Raw genomic sequence first — 16,715 nt, 5'->3', positions numbered from 1 at the left:
TCTCACAAGCATATTTAAAGATTTTTAAAAAAATGCTAAAGGTTTGTCAAAATTGAAGCAAGGAAAAGGATGGAACACAAAGAACACCTGTGAACAGGTAATATTTCACACATATTTTTTTTATATACAGGGGTCTAGATGACTTTGCCTAACCTTCCAAATCTGCAAACTGAAATGGCAAAGATGAGGTTCCAAAAGTAACCATTTTAGTCTGCAAATTCTGGTTAAGTTCTTCCCATTGTGCTGCATGAACTCCACGCTTCCACTTATGAACTTCTGGGTCAGAAATCCTTTCACAAGATACTAATGACTTTAAATCAAATTAAGGATATGAATAACATTAGCACTTTTTGACTGTTTTATCTGTTCTTAGCATTTTTTTAAAAGAACATTTGCTTTTTATATATTTATTATTATTGGTTACTCTGTATTTTAACAATAAGGAATTTCCATTTAACTAATGAACAATTAATTCAGATTAACAAACAATCTGACTAAGAAACATTACAAAACCAATCGTATTTGCAGGAGTGCAAATTACTTAGATAAAGGCTTTGGAAAATTTAAAAGAAAAAGAATAATGCTTGAAGAATACCAATATCGGTACTTTATAAACCTTTCCTATTATTGTCAGAGTTGAACCTGACTTGAAGGCAGCTTTGGTTTTCCTTAGGGCCACTGAAAACATCTTCTCCAAGGTATTCAGGGCATTGAGTTTGAGTTTGAGTTTTGAGTTTTATTGGGATTTATATGCCGCCCTTTTCCCTGAGGGGACTCAGGGCGGCTTACAACCACATTGACTAGACAGCCAGCATTGACTAGACAGCCAGCAAATCAAATCTTTAACTAGTGAGAATCATGTGGAAGAAATGCCCTTCAAAGTATCCTGAGTATTCCAACCAACACTTCAAACCTTGTTCAGAAAACTTCTATTGATCAGTAGAGAACCAACATTATGTGATACTATTTCATAGAAGTCCATTCAATGCCAAAGCAAAAAAACATGTGCATTCTAACTTAATACACAACACTTCATGACACAGTGCATGCATGTAGTTTGTGTTGCTTTGTTGCAGTGTGTTTTATCACACACACATGCCCTGTTTCCTAAGTAAAGGTAAAGAAGAAAATTCCCTATGCATTTTAATGCAAAAATACATTTGCAATGCCCCCACCCCAATCATTCTGGAATCTGTTTCTGTATGATCAATGCCAGGAGAGATGAATCCATGAGTGAATCCACCATGTCCATCTGTAAAACAGCTAGCATGAAGCATTTCTCAGCACTCTGTACTGAGATTCTTTTGGGAAGTCTGACCAGAGTTTCAGTGTACCCTTTCTGCAATAGGAAGATTATATAAAGGAAGAGCCCCTGTTTGCAGGAGAGGAGAGGAGATCAAGCCAAAAAGAAAGTGGCAGACAAATACTTGCTAACAGCTGCAGAAGGTAAGAGTTATAGGTCCAGTTTGGGGATGGGAACACAGGCAGGCAGGGAAGAAGGCAACTCCTATAAGCAGGCTTTTTATTATAAAAAGTTTTATACAACTTGTTTGTTCTTAAACATTCTTCCTACAGTTGTTTAACCTACTCATGTATTCTATCCCTATGCCACTAGTCTTATCACTTATAATCCAAGATCCTATTTTATCTCTTAACCAATAACTTATATTTTATGCTACGCTTTCTGTGTTATACTTATTGCAAAGTATATTTTTTCAGAGTGAAAACCTGCTTCTAGGTCACATGGTATGGACGAGGTAGGATGAGCTATCTAGCACTTGGTCCTGCAGTCAGATAGGATTTGGGGTTTTTCATAGACTCTCTTCTGCTGCTTATAACTGCTCTGGGCCTGAAGCTATACCTTTAGATACAGTCTTGACATCTCAAAGGAGTGGCTAGTCTTTGGGTTGCTCTTCAATGCTGGCACTGTCAGCTGTTTTCTGGCATACTACCAGTGACTGAACTTCTGTTAAAAGCTTGGGTCCTCTGATGTCCCTGGACCATTGCTGCCATTCTGGTGTCACTCTCCCTTTCACTGCTGCGTCTGCTCTCTCCTAGCTCTTCAGGGCTTTCTTTCTTTAGCTCATTTCCTTCCCAACAATACAATGCCATTGTGATGTAGTAGAGCCCTTTTAAAAGAAAAAGCTCAAAATAGACAACTGCACTAGTGATTTGCCTTTTTTTAAAAAAATGTAGTGTCACTATTTTAGTCTTTCCTGGAAGCACATTATATAGGAGTTGGGCAAGTTAAGTCTGAGGCAGCAGTTGATAATAACAGGAGGAAAGAAAGAAATGAGGAACATGTCTCCTTTGAAAGCAACATAGAGAAGGCTGAACAGTTTCATGTTATTTATTGTGAAGCAAATTGGGAGAATAATGGAGAAGAATATAAGATCAGCACCCTGAAAGGCACTGAAGGAGAACTGTGGGTAACTTCATGGGTCTACTACAAAAAGGGGGCTACAGCATTGGAAGTTGGGCTATAGAATAAAACACTGGATTGTGGGAAGGCATCTCATTCAAGTGTCCAGGCTGAAACACCAAAAAGGGAAGGTGGGAAAGACGGACAGAGAGGGGGAGGGAAAGAGGGTGGTATTTTCTATTTACAACACATTTTTCCCTTTCTCTAACACTTCATCCAGACAATTATGGACATTGCCAGATGACAGGCTGTTCCATTATTCTTTTTTCCTCTTTATTTCAAAATTAGAATAAAGCAGGGCTTTTGATACCAATTCACTCACCAAGACACTAGAAACATATGGCTAATCTAACCAGATCTGGTAGCAGTTGATAAAGTTTCATTCCTGCCCATCAAGGTAAGCAAGATACATCACAGCCATTCAGTGCTCATCTTCTGGCCAAGAATGTAGTTCCCCATCTCTGTTTTATATTCATAAACAAATCCCTTCCCCCCCAAAAGGAAATAAATTAAGTATCCCATCTTTCTATAACAGTGGCATATTGGGGGGACTGGATGGGATGAAACAAGCTCCAGCTCTATCCTAGCAAAGCAGAATTGCTATGGGTTCTTGGACCCTGTGGAGACAAGGATTTTCCATCTTTAGTTGCAGATGGGTTAGACCCTGTGCACAATCCAGGGGTCCTCCTAGACTCATGGATCCTGCAGTTGGTAGCCATAGCTAGGAGAGACTTTGTATACTTCACAATGGTATGTCAGTTGCATTCATTCTCGGACCTAGAGGCCCTGTACATAGTAACTCAAGCCCTTGTAACCTGTCATTTAGGTACTGCAAATGTGCTCTGCATGGGGCTGCCCCTGAAGAAGATTCAAAAGCATGCAGCTGTTTGGGTAATAAAAGATGCTAGATATACAACACACACATAACACCACTTCTGCATGAGCTGCATTGGTTACTGGTATGTTCCTGGGTGCAATTTAAGTTGCTGGTTGTCATCTTTAAAGCCCTACATGGTTTGGGACCGGGTTACCCAAAGGGTCACCTATTTCCAAGAATCTCTATCCAAATTTGGTATATTTACACATCTTTTTTAAGCTTGTCTTTTACTGGTTGCAGGGTGCATTGTATGTGTGTGAAAAATCCAGTCCTTTCTGATCATCTCTCACTTGGCTTAACCATTGATATATCTGTTGTACATTCCGATAACAAATGGTGAACCAGTCAGGATTTATAGGAGCGTGCCCTTCTCATTGTATACAGAATGTGGAAACTGTGACCAGTGAACAGAAAGGTATATATGTACCAGTAGCTTCACAGAGTGACCAATAGGAAAGCAGACATTGCCTTAATAAAATTAAGTGCAAATATAAGTTGGAAACCATGGAGCAGATGAGACAAGGAAGCTCAATTGCAAGCTGCCATCCATGCTGGGACAGGGCAAGCTGAAGCTGATGTGATCTGTTCAAGCCTCTCAATGAGACTTCTGAAGCATTGCTGCCCATGCTGAACAATTTATATGGAAGAACCCAAAGTCACACCAATCTCAATTCATTCATTCATTCTACTGCTTGAGTGGTAGTGATTTTGAGTGGTTGACATTGAACAAGCATGAGGCAAAGCATGATAATTTCCAGAGGACTTTGGGGACATCATGAAAGTTTTGAGTGCCAGAGCAGTAATGGAGGGCCTTCTGTACTTCTGTGGCTTTCATGATTTACATCCAATGATTTGCTTGTAGCTTTGATGAGCAATTGCAGTAAGCTTCTTTTAAGTAAATGCCTAAAGCATGTATAGATACCCATCAAGTCTTCCCCAAGACACAAAAGACAACTCTGCAATCACATCAAGGAAAAGCTTATGACCCTCAGGACCAGAGTACCAAGACTAAGTGAAAACCAGTTACAGGGATTCATTGTTAACGGTATCTTGCATATTCCTGTCCACATCTCCTTCCAAGGATTTGTTAATATTTCTAGAAATAAATTATATAGGGAAAAAGATAATTGCATACCATCAAAAGTGCTATGATGTGGCCCTCAAAGAAAAATGAAGGATCTGTGCCTAGGCATGCATGACAAAAATGGACCCCTGGCCCTGGCCAAAGTGAGCTTTTCATTTTGAGCTTTTCAACGTTCTGAACAAGTCAGGATGTCAATACTTTTAAGACTGTATTTTTGTAATATTTTCTATATATTTTTCCTGTTAACCATGTTGAACACTTTTTTTTTCAAATGCAATTAATAACAGCTAAGTAATTTTTTTCTCAAAACACAGAAATTTGGGGCAGAATCTCACAAGCAGTGAAAATCTTATATGTTATAAACCCCAGACAACCCTTTTTCCTACCGTGTAGATAGTATATAAGCAAACTGCTAAAGAAACTGAGCTGAAAAGAACTCTAATAATTATGACTGAAAAGTTAATTATTTGGGCAAGGTAACAAATTGATCGACTTAAGAAATACTTTTTACCTGTGATCCTGTGGAGTACCGTCCAGGAGTTCGTGACCCAGAAGTTTTTCCTGAGCCGATGGAGTTCTCTGTACTTTTCCCACTACAACAATGTGTACGCAGGCATTTCCCATATTCTTTACGTACCTGACAAATTAAATTGTGATATTCATTACCAGGAAATCCATTCTTCAATTTTGAAAATGATTTTGTATTGGGAAATTGATTCAACTATAATTGTTTCTGCATATCTATTAGGGTTGTCATATTTTAAAATATGTAATATTTGCTATGAAGGTGTTCAATTAAAATCCAGAGTTTTCAAGGAGTAATAAGAAATAAAATTAGGTATTTTGGAGGTACAAAAGGAAAGTTTATCTATCTAATTCAGAAATTTCCATTTTCCTCTGCCAATATGCTCTACATCTTTGCATTTATGGTTCATTCATTCATATAATCACCTTTAAACATAGATAAGTACAAGATGATTGAATTTTTTAAACTTTAAAATGTAAACCAGCAAACTTAAGAGCACGAGAAAACATAAAGCAGAGCAAATCCATGTAAAACTTCTTCAATATGAAGTAGAATAGGACAATGTATTCTATCAATGGCTACATAGATCAGAAGAAATGTAATCGTCACACATGTTTCTTGCCAACTATTCCATTTAATTTCTCAGCAAATTATTACTTGTAATAGAGCCACTAAGATGCAGATATTTTTTATAATTTACATTTTAAATCAATTTACATGAAAAAAATCCTATATTCTATTAATTGTTAAGTCAATATTTATTTGCATTTAGCCAAAGTCTATTGTAGTAGAAATGTGTAAATACAGGGGAAAAAACAGAGCATAAATTGGGAAATGAAAACAAATCCCACTTAAATAATTTCCTATGTGTTTTAGTTGCTTTTAGTTGCTTCTTGAATATTCAATATGAATAGAGAAGTAGAATTAATAACCAATTCAACCAATCCTTAATAAATAAATCAACTGCAGTTCCAGACAAACACAGCTTTCTGGCTATTAATGTAACCCATACAAAATATTTCTCAAACACTTTTAACTCAAATTCCATTCTATGAGGCCATTTCACTGCTGGCTAAATTGTAATAAGAATTTTCTTCTTGATTAAAAATGTTTCAGCTGAATTTTGTGCTAGTTGCAGATTGCTACTCAGAAGGACTTAATGTAAGGACTTCATTTACTGGTTTATTAGTATTCTACCTTTCTTTTTCTACAATAAACAAAGTGACTTATGACAAATGATTTGAGACCAGAATGAGGATGTGAGAGAGTAGTTCAATTAAAAAATTCAGAAAGATCATTACTCATAAATTTCATTATTTTCACTTTCTTTATTAAAATAATAAGATTATGGTTATATCTATTAACTGACATCTAATAAGAAATCTATAAATGAAATGCAGCAATGAAAAGATAGATTTTCTTTAAAAGAACATGAACAAGGAAAAAGGAGAAGTTGCACTGATTATTAAGAAATATTTCCAGCTTCTTAGAATTAAAGACCAAGAGAAGCTGGATAGTTAGATATTGATGACATAATCACATGCTTACAAGAACTCACCAAAATAAGTATTAACTGTATAAGTAATAATTAATCCAGGTAAAATAATGCCCATGAGATCACAGAAGCATCCAGACTCCTACTAAACTAAATATACTAATCATTTTTAATTCACCATATGCTAGAGAACTGTTTACGTCTAAGATTGGAAGGTTCCTGCTTCCGATTCAGATCAAGGATCAGTATTGTATAAGGCTTTCTCTTCAGTGGTAGCTAGACATTTTCTGCTAGAAAGCCTTTATATCCAGTTACTCACTTCTGAAGTATAATGCTTCAGATTCTGGAAATTCTATTTAGCTATTTTGCATTACTTTTCTCAATTGGACTTTAAAGATATTGAAGGGGAAAATATTTAGCTAACATATACTGTAATTTGGCCTCTCAATACCACCTAAAATGTGACCTTGGTGTCATTAGATGTATAAATACTTACAGAGTTTAACTGGTCCCTTTTTTAAAAGGTTAGAATTGTGCCAAGCGCAAATTCCACACACATGTTCTACCTGGAAGTGTCCCAATTGTGTCCCTATCATTTCAGAAAGGTGTCCAAAATGAAATTCCTAATTTCTGTGTTCAAAATAAAATTTCTTTGAATTTAAAAGAATTCTAGAATACTTTCTAGTATAAAATATCAATTGATTTGATGAAATTCTTTTCTGAATTTGATAAAATATCTTTACACGACACCTGCTTAGCAGGAGAGGATGACCCATTACAACTCTCAGATTTTCAATGCTGGTACAAATTAAAGTATAAAGGGAGAACTTCAAGGAGATTATGTATTCTTGCTAAGGAAGAATTGCAATGGCAGGGTGGGAAATCATATAAGAGGAATCATTTGCATCATATACTGGCCATTACATTCAGATATAAAAAGGTTCAGCTTGTACTGGTAAATGTTTATATTGCACTAAATACATCCCTTTGTTACATGATATGATTACAGTCAATATAGTGAACTCCTAAATAATTTTTTAAATAATCATCATTGGCATTCAAAAGATAAAGATAATACTGCTGGTCTAAACTTAACATTGCTGATTTTTAAATGTGATCTTCAAATTCTAGGAGGCAAGGATAATGATTATGTATACCCATCCAACCACCTTACACTCAAACATGTTCAATTTAATTTGTGTATCAAAAAGTAAAGCTAATGTTCTCAGACGTCATTATCTATCCAAGAGAGAGTCATCACCAGCCAGTGAGTGGGAACTTCCTTGTCTGTTTGGACTTAAACTCATATAACATGGTTTATAACTGACTGAGATGAGTCAGAATAAAATAAAACAGTTAATATGGTCCAAAGTATGTCTACCAAGACAATTGTGTATAGTCTCAAATCAGAGAATGCTATCAGTTGGGTCTTAGCAGTCCACAGTCAGTGTTCTATGCATTCATAAATTTATGTCACGTGTTGAGAAAAAACATCTATTAACCAAACTCTCCTCCAAAAGTTTCCTCATAGATAGATTTCCCAGGTTTGACAATGAATGTCATTTGATGAAAAAGCAATTGAAGACCCAGTTATGAGAATGCTCAGAGGCATTCCTTTGTATATATAAGGCTAAGACACTGTCTTTAAGAAGGGGATACAAAAAGCTTGTTAAATCAAAGGGGGTTGGGGGGGTGAAAGCCATGCTGCTTCAAATTGGTCAGGACATGAGCTGTCAGCAAGAAGTCAAAATTCATCTATATTTTGGCACTCTATATAGCCGGGATCCTGAAAGAATGGAGATTCACATTCAATATACCAATCACGGCCCAGGATTGGGAAAATTATTATCATCACCTGTTTGCTTTCTGGAACCTGTTGAGAAACAGTTACTAAATAGCAATTTACCGCCTACTGAAACTATACCCCTCTGACCACCAGTATTAGAAAAAATAACATTAAATCTATTACAAAAGGCATGAAGAGCAATAAATAAAGTCCCTGTTGAGGGCTTTCTACCAGCCAAGCTATTAAAAAAATACCCAACCATAAGCCCCTCCCTTGGTGGGTTTATTTATACATATAAATAGTATCTGCCATATCACAGTTAGGGGGAAGATGGCAGTTGTAGTTCCATCCACCAGCCAATGCCATCTGGCTACAACCCGGGAGAGGGCCTTCTCTGTTGCAGCTCCGGCCCTTTGGAACGAACTCCCCGCGGAGATTCGGACCCTCACCTCTCTCCTGGCTTTCCGAAAAGCCGTTAAAACCTGGCTGTGTTGGCAGGCCTGGGGTTGGTGAGCTCCCTTCCCCTCTCGACAGGTGTGGTTGTTGGCCATTTTAAATGTCTGTCTTGTATTTGTATGTTCCCCTTCCTGTTTGAGTTGTTCGCCGCCCTGAGTCCCTTTAGGGAATAGGGCGGCATATAAATAAAATAAAACTTCAAACTTCAAACTAAAAAGGATTCTAGCAACTACAGGCTCATGCATCTAATAGATATTGTGGCTAAAATATATGCCAGGTTCTTCTTGAGAGTTGAGAGTTGGGTAGTTGACAAGTACTGTACATTCTTGCAGTAGAACAAGCTGGCTTCAGGCACGTTCAATGCACTAATGTTTTGTCTTGAATCATTTAATTATCAAATATATCAGTAAGGGGACACAGCTGATTGCTGCCTTTATAAACCTTTGTGCAGCATTTGAGTAAACAGAAAAATATTACAGAGGAAATTGAAATTAATTGTCTTCAATACTTTACAACTACTGTAAAGAGTATATTGTAAACTGCTTCAGGGTGTGGCTTAGGGTTGAAGAAGTCATGACAAGGAGGATCGACTGTCTTACTTACAAAGGAGTAAGACAAGGGTGCATAGATGCACTATTGCTATTCAATCTATATGTTAATGACTTACCACGACCGATGAAGGATTCTGTACTACACATGACTAAGTTGACATACTTTATGTTGCTATATGTTGACAATACAATTTTTGCTATTCTATTTTGGGTTGCATAGATTGTTAAGACTTGGCTACTACTGCCTTAATAATTCTTTGATTATTAATACATCAAAATAAAGATTATGGTTTTTAAAAACACCATCTCAGTCATAGATGGCTATTAAATGGTGAGTCAACTGAGCAAGTCAACACCTTTCGTTATGTAGATGGAGTCTTCTGAAGTTCCTGACTCCCTTATCATGAAAGGAGTTCACCCAGAGAACTCAAATTCAATATTAAAAATTACAAAGCATTAGATTCAGATTCTATGCATGCAAAATCAACACTACCACTATGCTTTTATATGGAGATGAAGTTTGGCTTACAACACACACCATTATTAGAACAAACACAAACACAATCAGAGCATCTGAGTAGTGATGCTAGTGTATTCTGAATAGCTGAACAGTGTATTTTGGGTGTGGATAGAAGAACCTCACTTGCAGAGGTTAGACTCGAATTAGGAATTTAAACCATTTGTTCTTTGTCTAAAATCAGGCCATAAAATTATTGGGGAAAATCAAGGCTATGAAACTGAAAACCTCCAAAATTGTATTTAATAGAATAGGCAAAATCTCAATTAGGGACCTCTTCAATTGCACAACTGACAAATTATGGCCTCTCTGTTTCTTGCCTGACTTTTCCTAAGAGACAAAAGAAAAGATTTCTGCACAAAGAATTTTGGATATACTATATATACTCTGAAAGACACTGCTATCCTCAGTAAGTTGAAATGGATTAGCTGCTTTAAACATACCTTCCAAATTACTAAGTATTAAATACAGAAATGCTCAAGAACCTTAGGGAAGTATTTACTTGAGTTAAGTTTACATACTAAACCTGTTAAAAAAGGTTGATATGACAAGAGCAAACTCCACTGAATATTGTACTTCACTTTCTCCTTACGGTGGATATATATTGTCTCTGGTTTTCCTTTTATTTCAAACATACCATTTTTATTTATTTATTTTGGTATCTCTCCTAAGTTTCAACTCATTCTGAGCTTTAGTTTAGCTGATAGAGATCCTTTCTAGAAATTGCCTTGTAATCATCCCTGTTTCTATTGGCTAAGCATGTCCTTTTTGCTTTTCAACATTTTAGAAAATTCTGCATGTATCCAAACTGGATTCTTTAGTTTTTTCCCCATTTTTTTCTTCTTATGGGAATAATTTCTGCTGGCTTCTTCAATATCCCATTTTATATCCCATCTCCTATCCCTCCTGGGTGTTTTTCTTTTTTAGGATTTCAATGCACTGGATCTCACCTACATTTCCCCTAAGTAACTCAAAGTCTAGTTTTCTGGAGTTCAGTATGCAGGTCTGATTTTTTTCAGTTCTTCCTCCTCCTGGATATGATATATCCAAGAGTAACACAATTAATTTTTTGAAAGGTGCCAATCAGCTTCACTATTTAACAGAACAAGTAGTTAACAGAATAACAGAGTTGGAAGGGACCATATTAACAAGCAGAAGACCCTAAACTATTTCAGATAAATAGCTGTCCAATCTTAAACACCACCGGTGATGGATCATCCATACTTTCTGAAGGCAAGCATTCCACTGGTTAATTGTTTTCACTGTTGGGAAATTTGTCCTTAGTTCTAGCTTGGTTCTTTCCTTGATTAGTTTTCATCCACTGCTTCTTGTCCTGCCTTCTGGTGCTGTAGGCTAAACACTTCTCTTCTTCCTTCTTTTCACTAGACTAGACATACCCAATTCCTTCATATGTTTTAACTTCCAGCCCCCTAATCATCTTTGTTGCTCTTCTGTGCACTCTTTCCAGAGAGTCAAATTTCTTTTTACATAATGGTGACCAAAACTGGATGCAGTTTGGTCTTACCAAGATATTATAAAATGGTACTAGCACCTCATGTGATCCTATCCCTCTGTTAATGCAGTCTAGGATTGTATTGGCTCATATTTAAGTGATTGTCCACTAGGACTCCACAATCCCTCTCACAGTTACTGCTATTGAGCCAGATACCACCTATTCTATACTTGTACATTTCAGATTTTTTTTTGCCTAAGTATAAAACCTTACTTTTTTCACCACTGAATTTCATTTTGTTAGATAGAGCCTAGTGTTCAAGTCTGTTGAGATCTTTCTCAATCTTGAGCCTCTCTTTTGAGGTGTTGGCTATTCATGCCAGCTTGGTGTCATCTGCAAATTTGATGAGTTCCCCTTCTAAATAGTTCATGAAGATATTGAAGAGTACTGGACCTAAGACAGAATCTTGGGGTTCCCCACTGCTTCCTTCCTTCCATGTAGATGTAGTTCCATTAAGGACTACACGTTGAGTGTGGTTTGTCTGCCAGTTACAAATCCATCTGGTGGTGATGCTATCTATCCCACATTTTTCTAACTTACTAAGAAGTAGTTAGTGGTCCACTTTGTCAAATGCCTTACCAAACTCCAATTATACTATGTCCACATTATTTCACTCTACTAATTCAGTCACAGAATGAAATAAGATTTATTTGGCACAATCTTTTTGTCAAACCCACGTTGGCTTCTGGTTATAACTTTGCTTGCTTCTAGGTGTTTGCAGTTTTATTTCTTGATTATCTTTTCCAGGATCTTCCCAGATACTGATGTCAGGCTGATTGATCTGTAGTTTCCTGGATCCATTTCCCCCCTTTTTTGAAAATGAGAACCATATTATTCTTTTTCAGTCCTCTGATAGTTCCCTTGTGCTCTAGGATCTTTGAACAATATAGTTCAGTAATTCTGAGATCATATCTGCCAACTCCTTCAGAACTCTGGGTAATCCATCTAGTCCTGGTGATTTGAATTCATCTAGAAAGACAGGTGTTCTCTTACCATTTTCTTGCCTGTTATAATTTGTATTTTGTGTCTGTTTTTGGTAATTTGGTTATTTTTTCTTTTTGCATATAAGACAGATACAAAGAATGAATTAAGCAACTCTGCTTTCTCCTGCTGCCCACATTTCCTTGACATCTTCTCCTGTTAGTGGACCAATTGTTTCCTTGACCTTTTTCTTGTTTGTTACATGTTGAAAGAAACTTTTAAAATTATTTTTGACATTTGTTGCAAGCCTTAGTTCATGTTGAGCCTTAGATTTCCTGACCTCATCTTTGCAGATTCAGGCTATATGCTGGTATTCTGCCTTAGTTATGCATCCCCCTTTCCATTTTTTATACATATTCCTTTTGTCCTTTAGTTTATCATAGAGTTCTTTATACAACCATGCTGGTTTTATCTTGAATTTCTTACTTTTCTTTTTCAGCAGTATTGTGGTGCACTGGGCTTTTATAACCACATTTTTTCAGTTATTTCTTGAGTTATTTTCATTTTTAAGATTTTAATCCATGGAATCCTTCACAAGCTCAAAGTTTGTTGAAATCAGCTCTTTTAAAGTCTAATATACCAGTTTGATTTTGTTCTATTATGTGGGTCTGTATTATAGTGAATTCAAATGTGACACGGTCACTCTCCACCAAGGTTCCTGCAACTTCAACCCCCTCTATCATTTTATCTCTTTTGGTAATAATTAAATCCAATATAGTTGACCCTTTAGTTCCCTCTACTTTTTGGATGACAAAGTTGTCAGCTAGGCTCATAAGGAACCTATTTGATCTCCCACTTCAAGCAGAATCTGTTTCCCAGTTGATGTCACAGTAGTTAAAGTTCCCCATTACTATTGTGGTATGTTTCCTACATACATTATTACCTGGTTAGCAAAAAGTTCATCTATTTCTTCTGCTTGGTCAGGTGGCCTGCAATATACACCTAAGGGAATGTCATTATTTCCCCCCCTTTTATATGAATCTATATGCAAGGGGTACAAGTGTAGTGATTTTTTAAACATATAATGCAACTTCACCTTCTCTTTTGTTAGGTCTGTCTGCATTCTATCTATTTTGCAGGTCATTGTCCATGTTGCTTGGATCCTTCCCTATGAATTATCCTAGCCAAACTCCCACAGATATATTCACTATTTGCTTCCTGTGGTGTATTGAGCACAGAGAAATTCTAGATGAAGACTAGATTGGACAGAAAGAAAAAGATAGGTAAAAAGAAAAGGGTACACACTCCAAAAGAGTTTCCCCCTTAAACTTCCTTGCTAATCTCCCTGCTAAAACCCTGCTTCCACTCACACTTGTCTCATCATGTCATTTTAAGTTTTTGCTTTTTCTTTTCTTCACTACCTGGATTGACCATCTCAATGTGCATTATCCTGTGGGGATATTGCTATTCCAGGAAGCATTGAAGAAATATTTCTAATCCTCTAAAGGTTTCATGCTGCTATATGGTACGTTGCCAAGAATTTTAAGGCCCTGGATGGCACTTCATCACTTGCTGCTTGCTTACAGTGAATTACATTTGCCATTTTAAAGTCCCTTTTCCAGGCTGGAAAGATCAATTTTGGAGATGTATGCCATATTGCTCATATGTAATTCCAGGTGGTTTATGAATATATTAAAAAGCAATCTCACTGCAAATCCTTGGGAGACCTCACTTTGGATACTTCCTCCTCATGAAAATTATCCATTAATTCCTTCTTTCTGTCACCTGTTCTTTAATCAGTTAGCAATCTATTAAAGGACTTCAATGAATCAAAGAGTTAGAAAGAACCCACAAGCCACTGAGTTCAGTTACTCAGAAATTAAACCTCTCCTTTTATCCCAATGGTGTTAAATTTACTCTAGAGTCTTAGTGAAAGTCTTTTTGAAGCCTAAACCTTGAATCATTGGAACAACTTGGAAACAACTAATTCAAATTCCAATGGATAAAATTAAGCTATGTAGTTCACACCTATTTATATATGCAGTTTTAAGTGCTGTGAAATAAGATTAACATTAGAAAAACTCTTTGTTGTTTAACAAGATGTGACTTTCTGTATACTTACTTATTTATTAATAATAATTTATCCAGGATATGTTAAAATTCTCTGGCCTATAATTTTCTGTATTTACCTGTACAAAAGATGGATCTACAATTTTAAAGAAAATTGGGACTAAAGGTAAAGATAAAGGTTTCCCTTGCACATATGTGCTAGTTGTTCCCGACTCTAGGGGGCAGTGCTCATCTCTGTTTCAAAGCCAAAGAGCCAGCGCTGTCTGAAGACCTCTTCATGGTCATGTGGCCGGCATGACTAAATGCTGAAGGCACACGGAACGCTGTTACCTTCCCACCAATCTACTTGCATTTTTAAATGCTTTTGAACTGCTTGGTTGGCAGAAGCTGAGACAAGTAATGGGAGCTCACTCCATTACGCGGCGCTAGGGATTTGAACTGCCGAACTGCCAACCTTTCTGATCGACAACTCAGTGTCAGCCACTGAGCCACTGCGTCCCCCAAAATTGGGGCTACTTAGTCTCATAGTTCAAAATGTATTTTTCATCCCAAGTTCTATATTTTAATGTATACCAATATTGTGTTCAATGAAAAGCAAGTTCTTTTGGCTGATCTTTGATCCTAATAAAATGAAACTGAAAATTTATGTTGTTTGGTGGCTAACAAAATCCCCAGTCTACATTTATCTGGATGGAGCAGATGAAACCAGCTTGTACTAGTATCCACTAAAAGCAAATTGTTCAAGAATATTTCAATATTTATTTATATCCCACCTTTATTATTTTTACAAATAACTCAAGGAAGGAAGCTCATCCAACACATCTTCCTCCTCCTATTTTCCCAACAACAACAACAACAACCACCGTGTGAGATGGATTGTGCTGATTGAGAGGGACTGGGCCAAGGTAATCCAGCTGGCTTTCATGGCTAAAGCAGCACTGGAACTCACAGTCTCCTGGTTTCTTGCCTAGTACTTTCACCACTATACCAAATTGGTTCTCTCTTTCAGAAAAGCTTCTACCACAAAAAACAGGTCAACACCCTACCTCCTGAAAAGTTGCAGATTTAATGCCACATTGCTGCCAAAGTAAAATCAATTGGAATATTACTATTCGGAGAGAAATTCAGAGGGATTATTTTTAAAATGTATTTCTAAATAATGTACATTTAATGAAATGTTCCATGATCATTAATGACTACTCTTTTTTTATCATAGGTTCCATTAGATGTCAGGCAAACCAATTAAAAGCAAAAGTGCAACAAATGCAAAATATAAGACCCTGTATATATATAAATGTTGTTGTTATTAGGCTATTAAGCACCTGGTTTGCTTCTTTTAAAAGATCCAACATCACCACCACCACCACCACCACCATCATCAAAATCAACATTGCATCATCCTTACCTTTTTTTGGAGAACACAATGGAAAATGAATATAAACATTCCCTGCAGAGAATTGAAAATGGTGAAGAGGTACGCCATGATCACCGTGCTTTCATTAATATACATAAGTCCAAAGGCCCAGGTGAGTCCCAATAGGCAGAGGAGAGCTATTGCACCTATAACCCATGACCTGTCAAGGAAAGAAGGAAGAAAGGAAGAAAGAAAGAAAGAAAAAAAAGGACAGAAAAGAAGTGTATTTGACTGATAAAGAAAACAATTCAATGAACACAACAGTATTTTAGATTATTCTTTGATGAAAAGAAAGGCAGAATGTGAATATTTGTGAGAAATGAATTTTTTGAATTCAATGCAGTTCATTATCAAATTCATAATTTGAAGAAAATATATAGATGGGAAATGTCATGAGCATGAAAATGCCTCTCTAGAAAAACAGGCTTTTAGCAAATGTTTTCGAGTAAAGCAGTGTAGATGTAATAAAATATAGAGATATATGACACTGTAGAGGAAAATAAAAAATAGTTTAAATTTGCCTCCTTCCCTTACATGCCTAATTTTTAAAGCTTCATCATATTGATCCTACATAAACCACTCTGGGAAAAAAAAATAAGGACAGTTAACAGAACAACAGTCCTATTATTTTTAAAAAGTGCAATGGTGAAACACTAGCAGATGGCTTTATACATTTTGTATATTTTCTGCAATTAGCTGGCTCCAAAATTCTTTGCATAATGTATTTTCAAATGAATTGTATATTGAATAACCTGAACCAAAATTTAAATACAATATAGACAGCTTTCAAAATAAATTTTGTCCAACTGTTTTGTTGTAAGCATTGCTTGTTTTTTAAAAGAAGAAATTCCAAAATAGTGTATTATTAACTATTAATAAGTACTGATTTTCTAGATCCACTTCAGTCTGAGTTCTGTTCTGGCCTAATTATAAGAGAATCTCCCTTGGCTAATGTGATGGATTACTTTCCCATGAAAGGAACATAATCAGTATGGACATGGTATGGACAAACCAACAACTGCTGTCCATGGTACCAAAATGAGAAAACATGTGTCACGATGTTATAATATAACATCTGCCCTT

At 36.3% G+C, this 16,715-nt stretch overlaps 1 protein-coding gene across 20 annotated transcripts in view; it reads right to left on the bottom strand.

Annotated features, from left to right (window-relative positions):
* ADGRL3 (adhesion G protein-coupled receptor L3) overlaps positions 1-16,715 on the bottom strand; it is a 540,567-nt gene that overhangs the window by 67,230 nt on the left and 456,622 nt on the right. For all 20 annotated transcript variants that reach the window (XM_087716492.1, XM_087716493.1, XM_087716494.1 and 17 more), the window contains 2 exons: positions 15,624-15,792; positions 4,895-5,020 (listed from right to left, as the gene is read on the bottom strand). In XM_087716492.1, the coding sequence (XP_087572618.1) occupies positions 4,895-5,020; positions 15,624-15,792 (295 nt within the window). The remainder of the gene's footprint in view (positions 1-4,894; positions 5,021-15,623; positions 15,793-16,715) is intronic.

This window comes from Thamnophis sirtalis, unplaced genomic scaffold (assembly GCF_051295495.1).
Source record: "Thamnophis sirtalis isolate CommonGarterSnake01/CBP01778 unplaced genomic scaffold, rThaSir2_p1.2 scaffold_5, whole genome shotgun sequence".
Lineage (NCBI taxonomy): Eukaryota > Metazoa > Chordata > Lepidosauria > Squamata > Natricidae > Thamnophis > Thamnophis sirtalis.
Note: the sequence above shows the minus strand (reverse complement) of the source record. Positions and strands in the feature narration are given on the sequence as shown.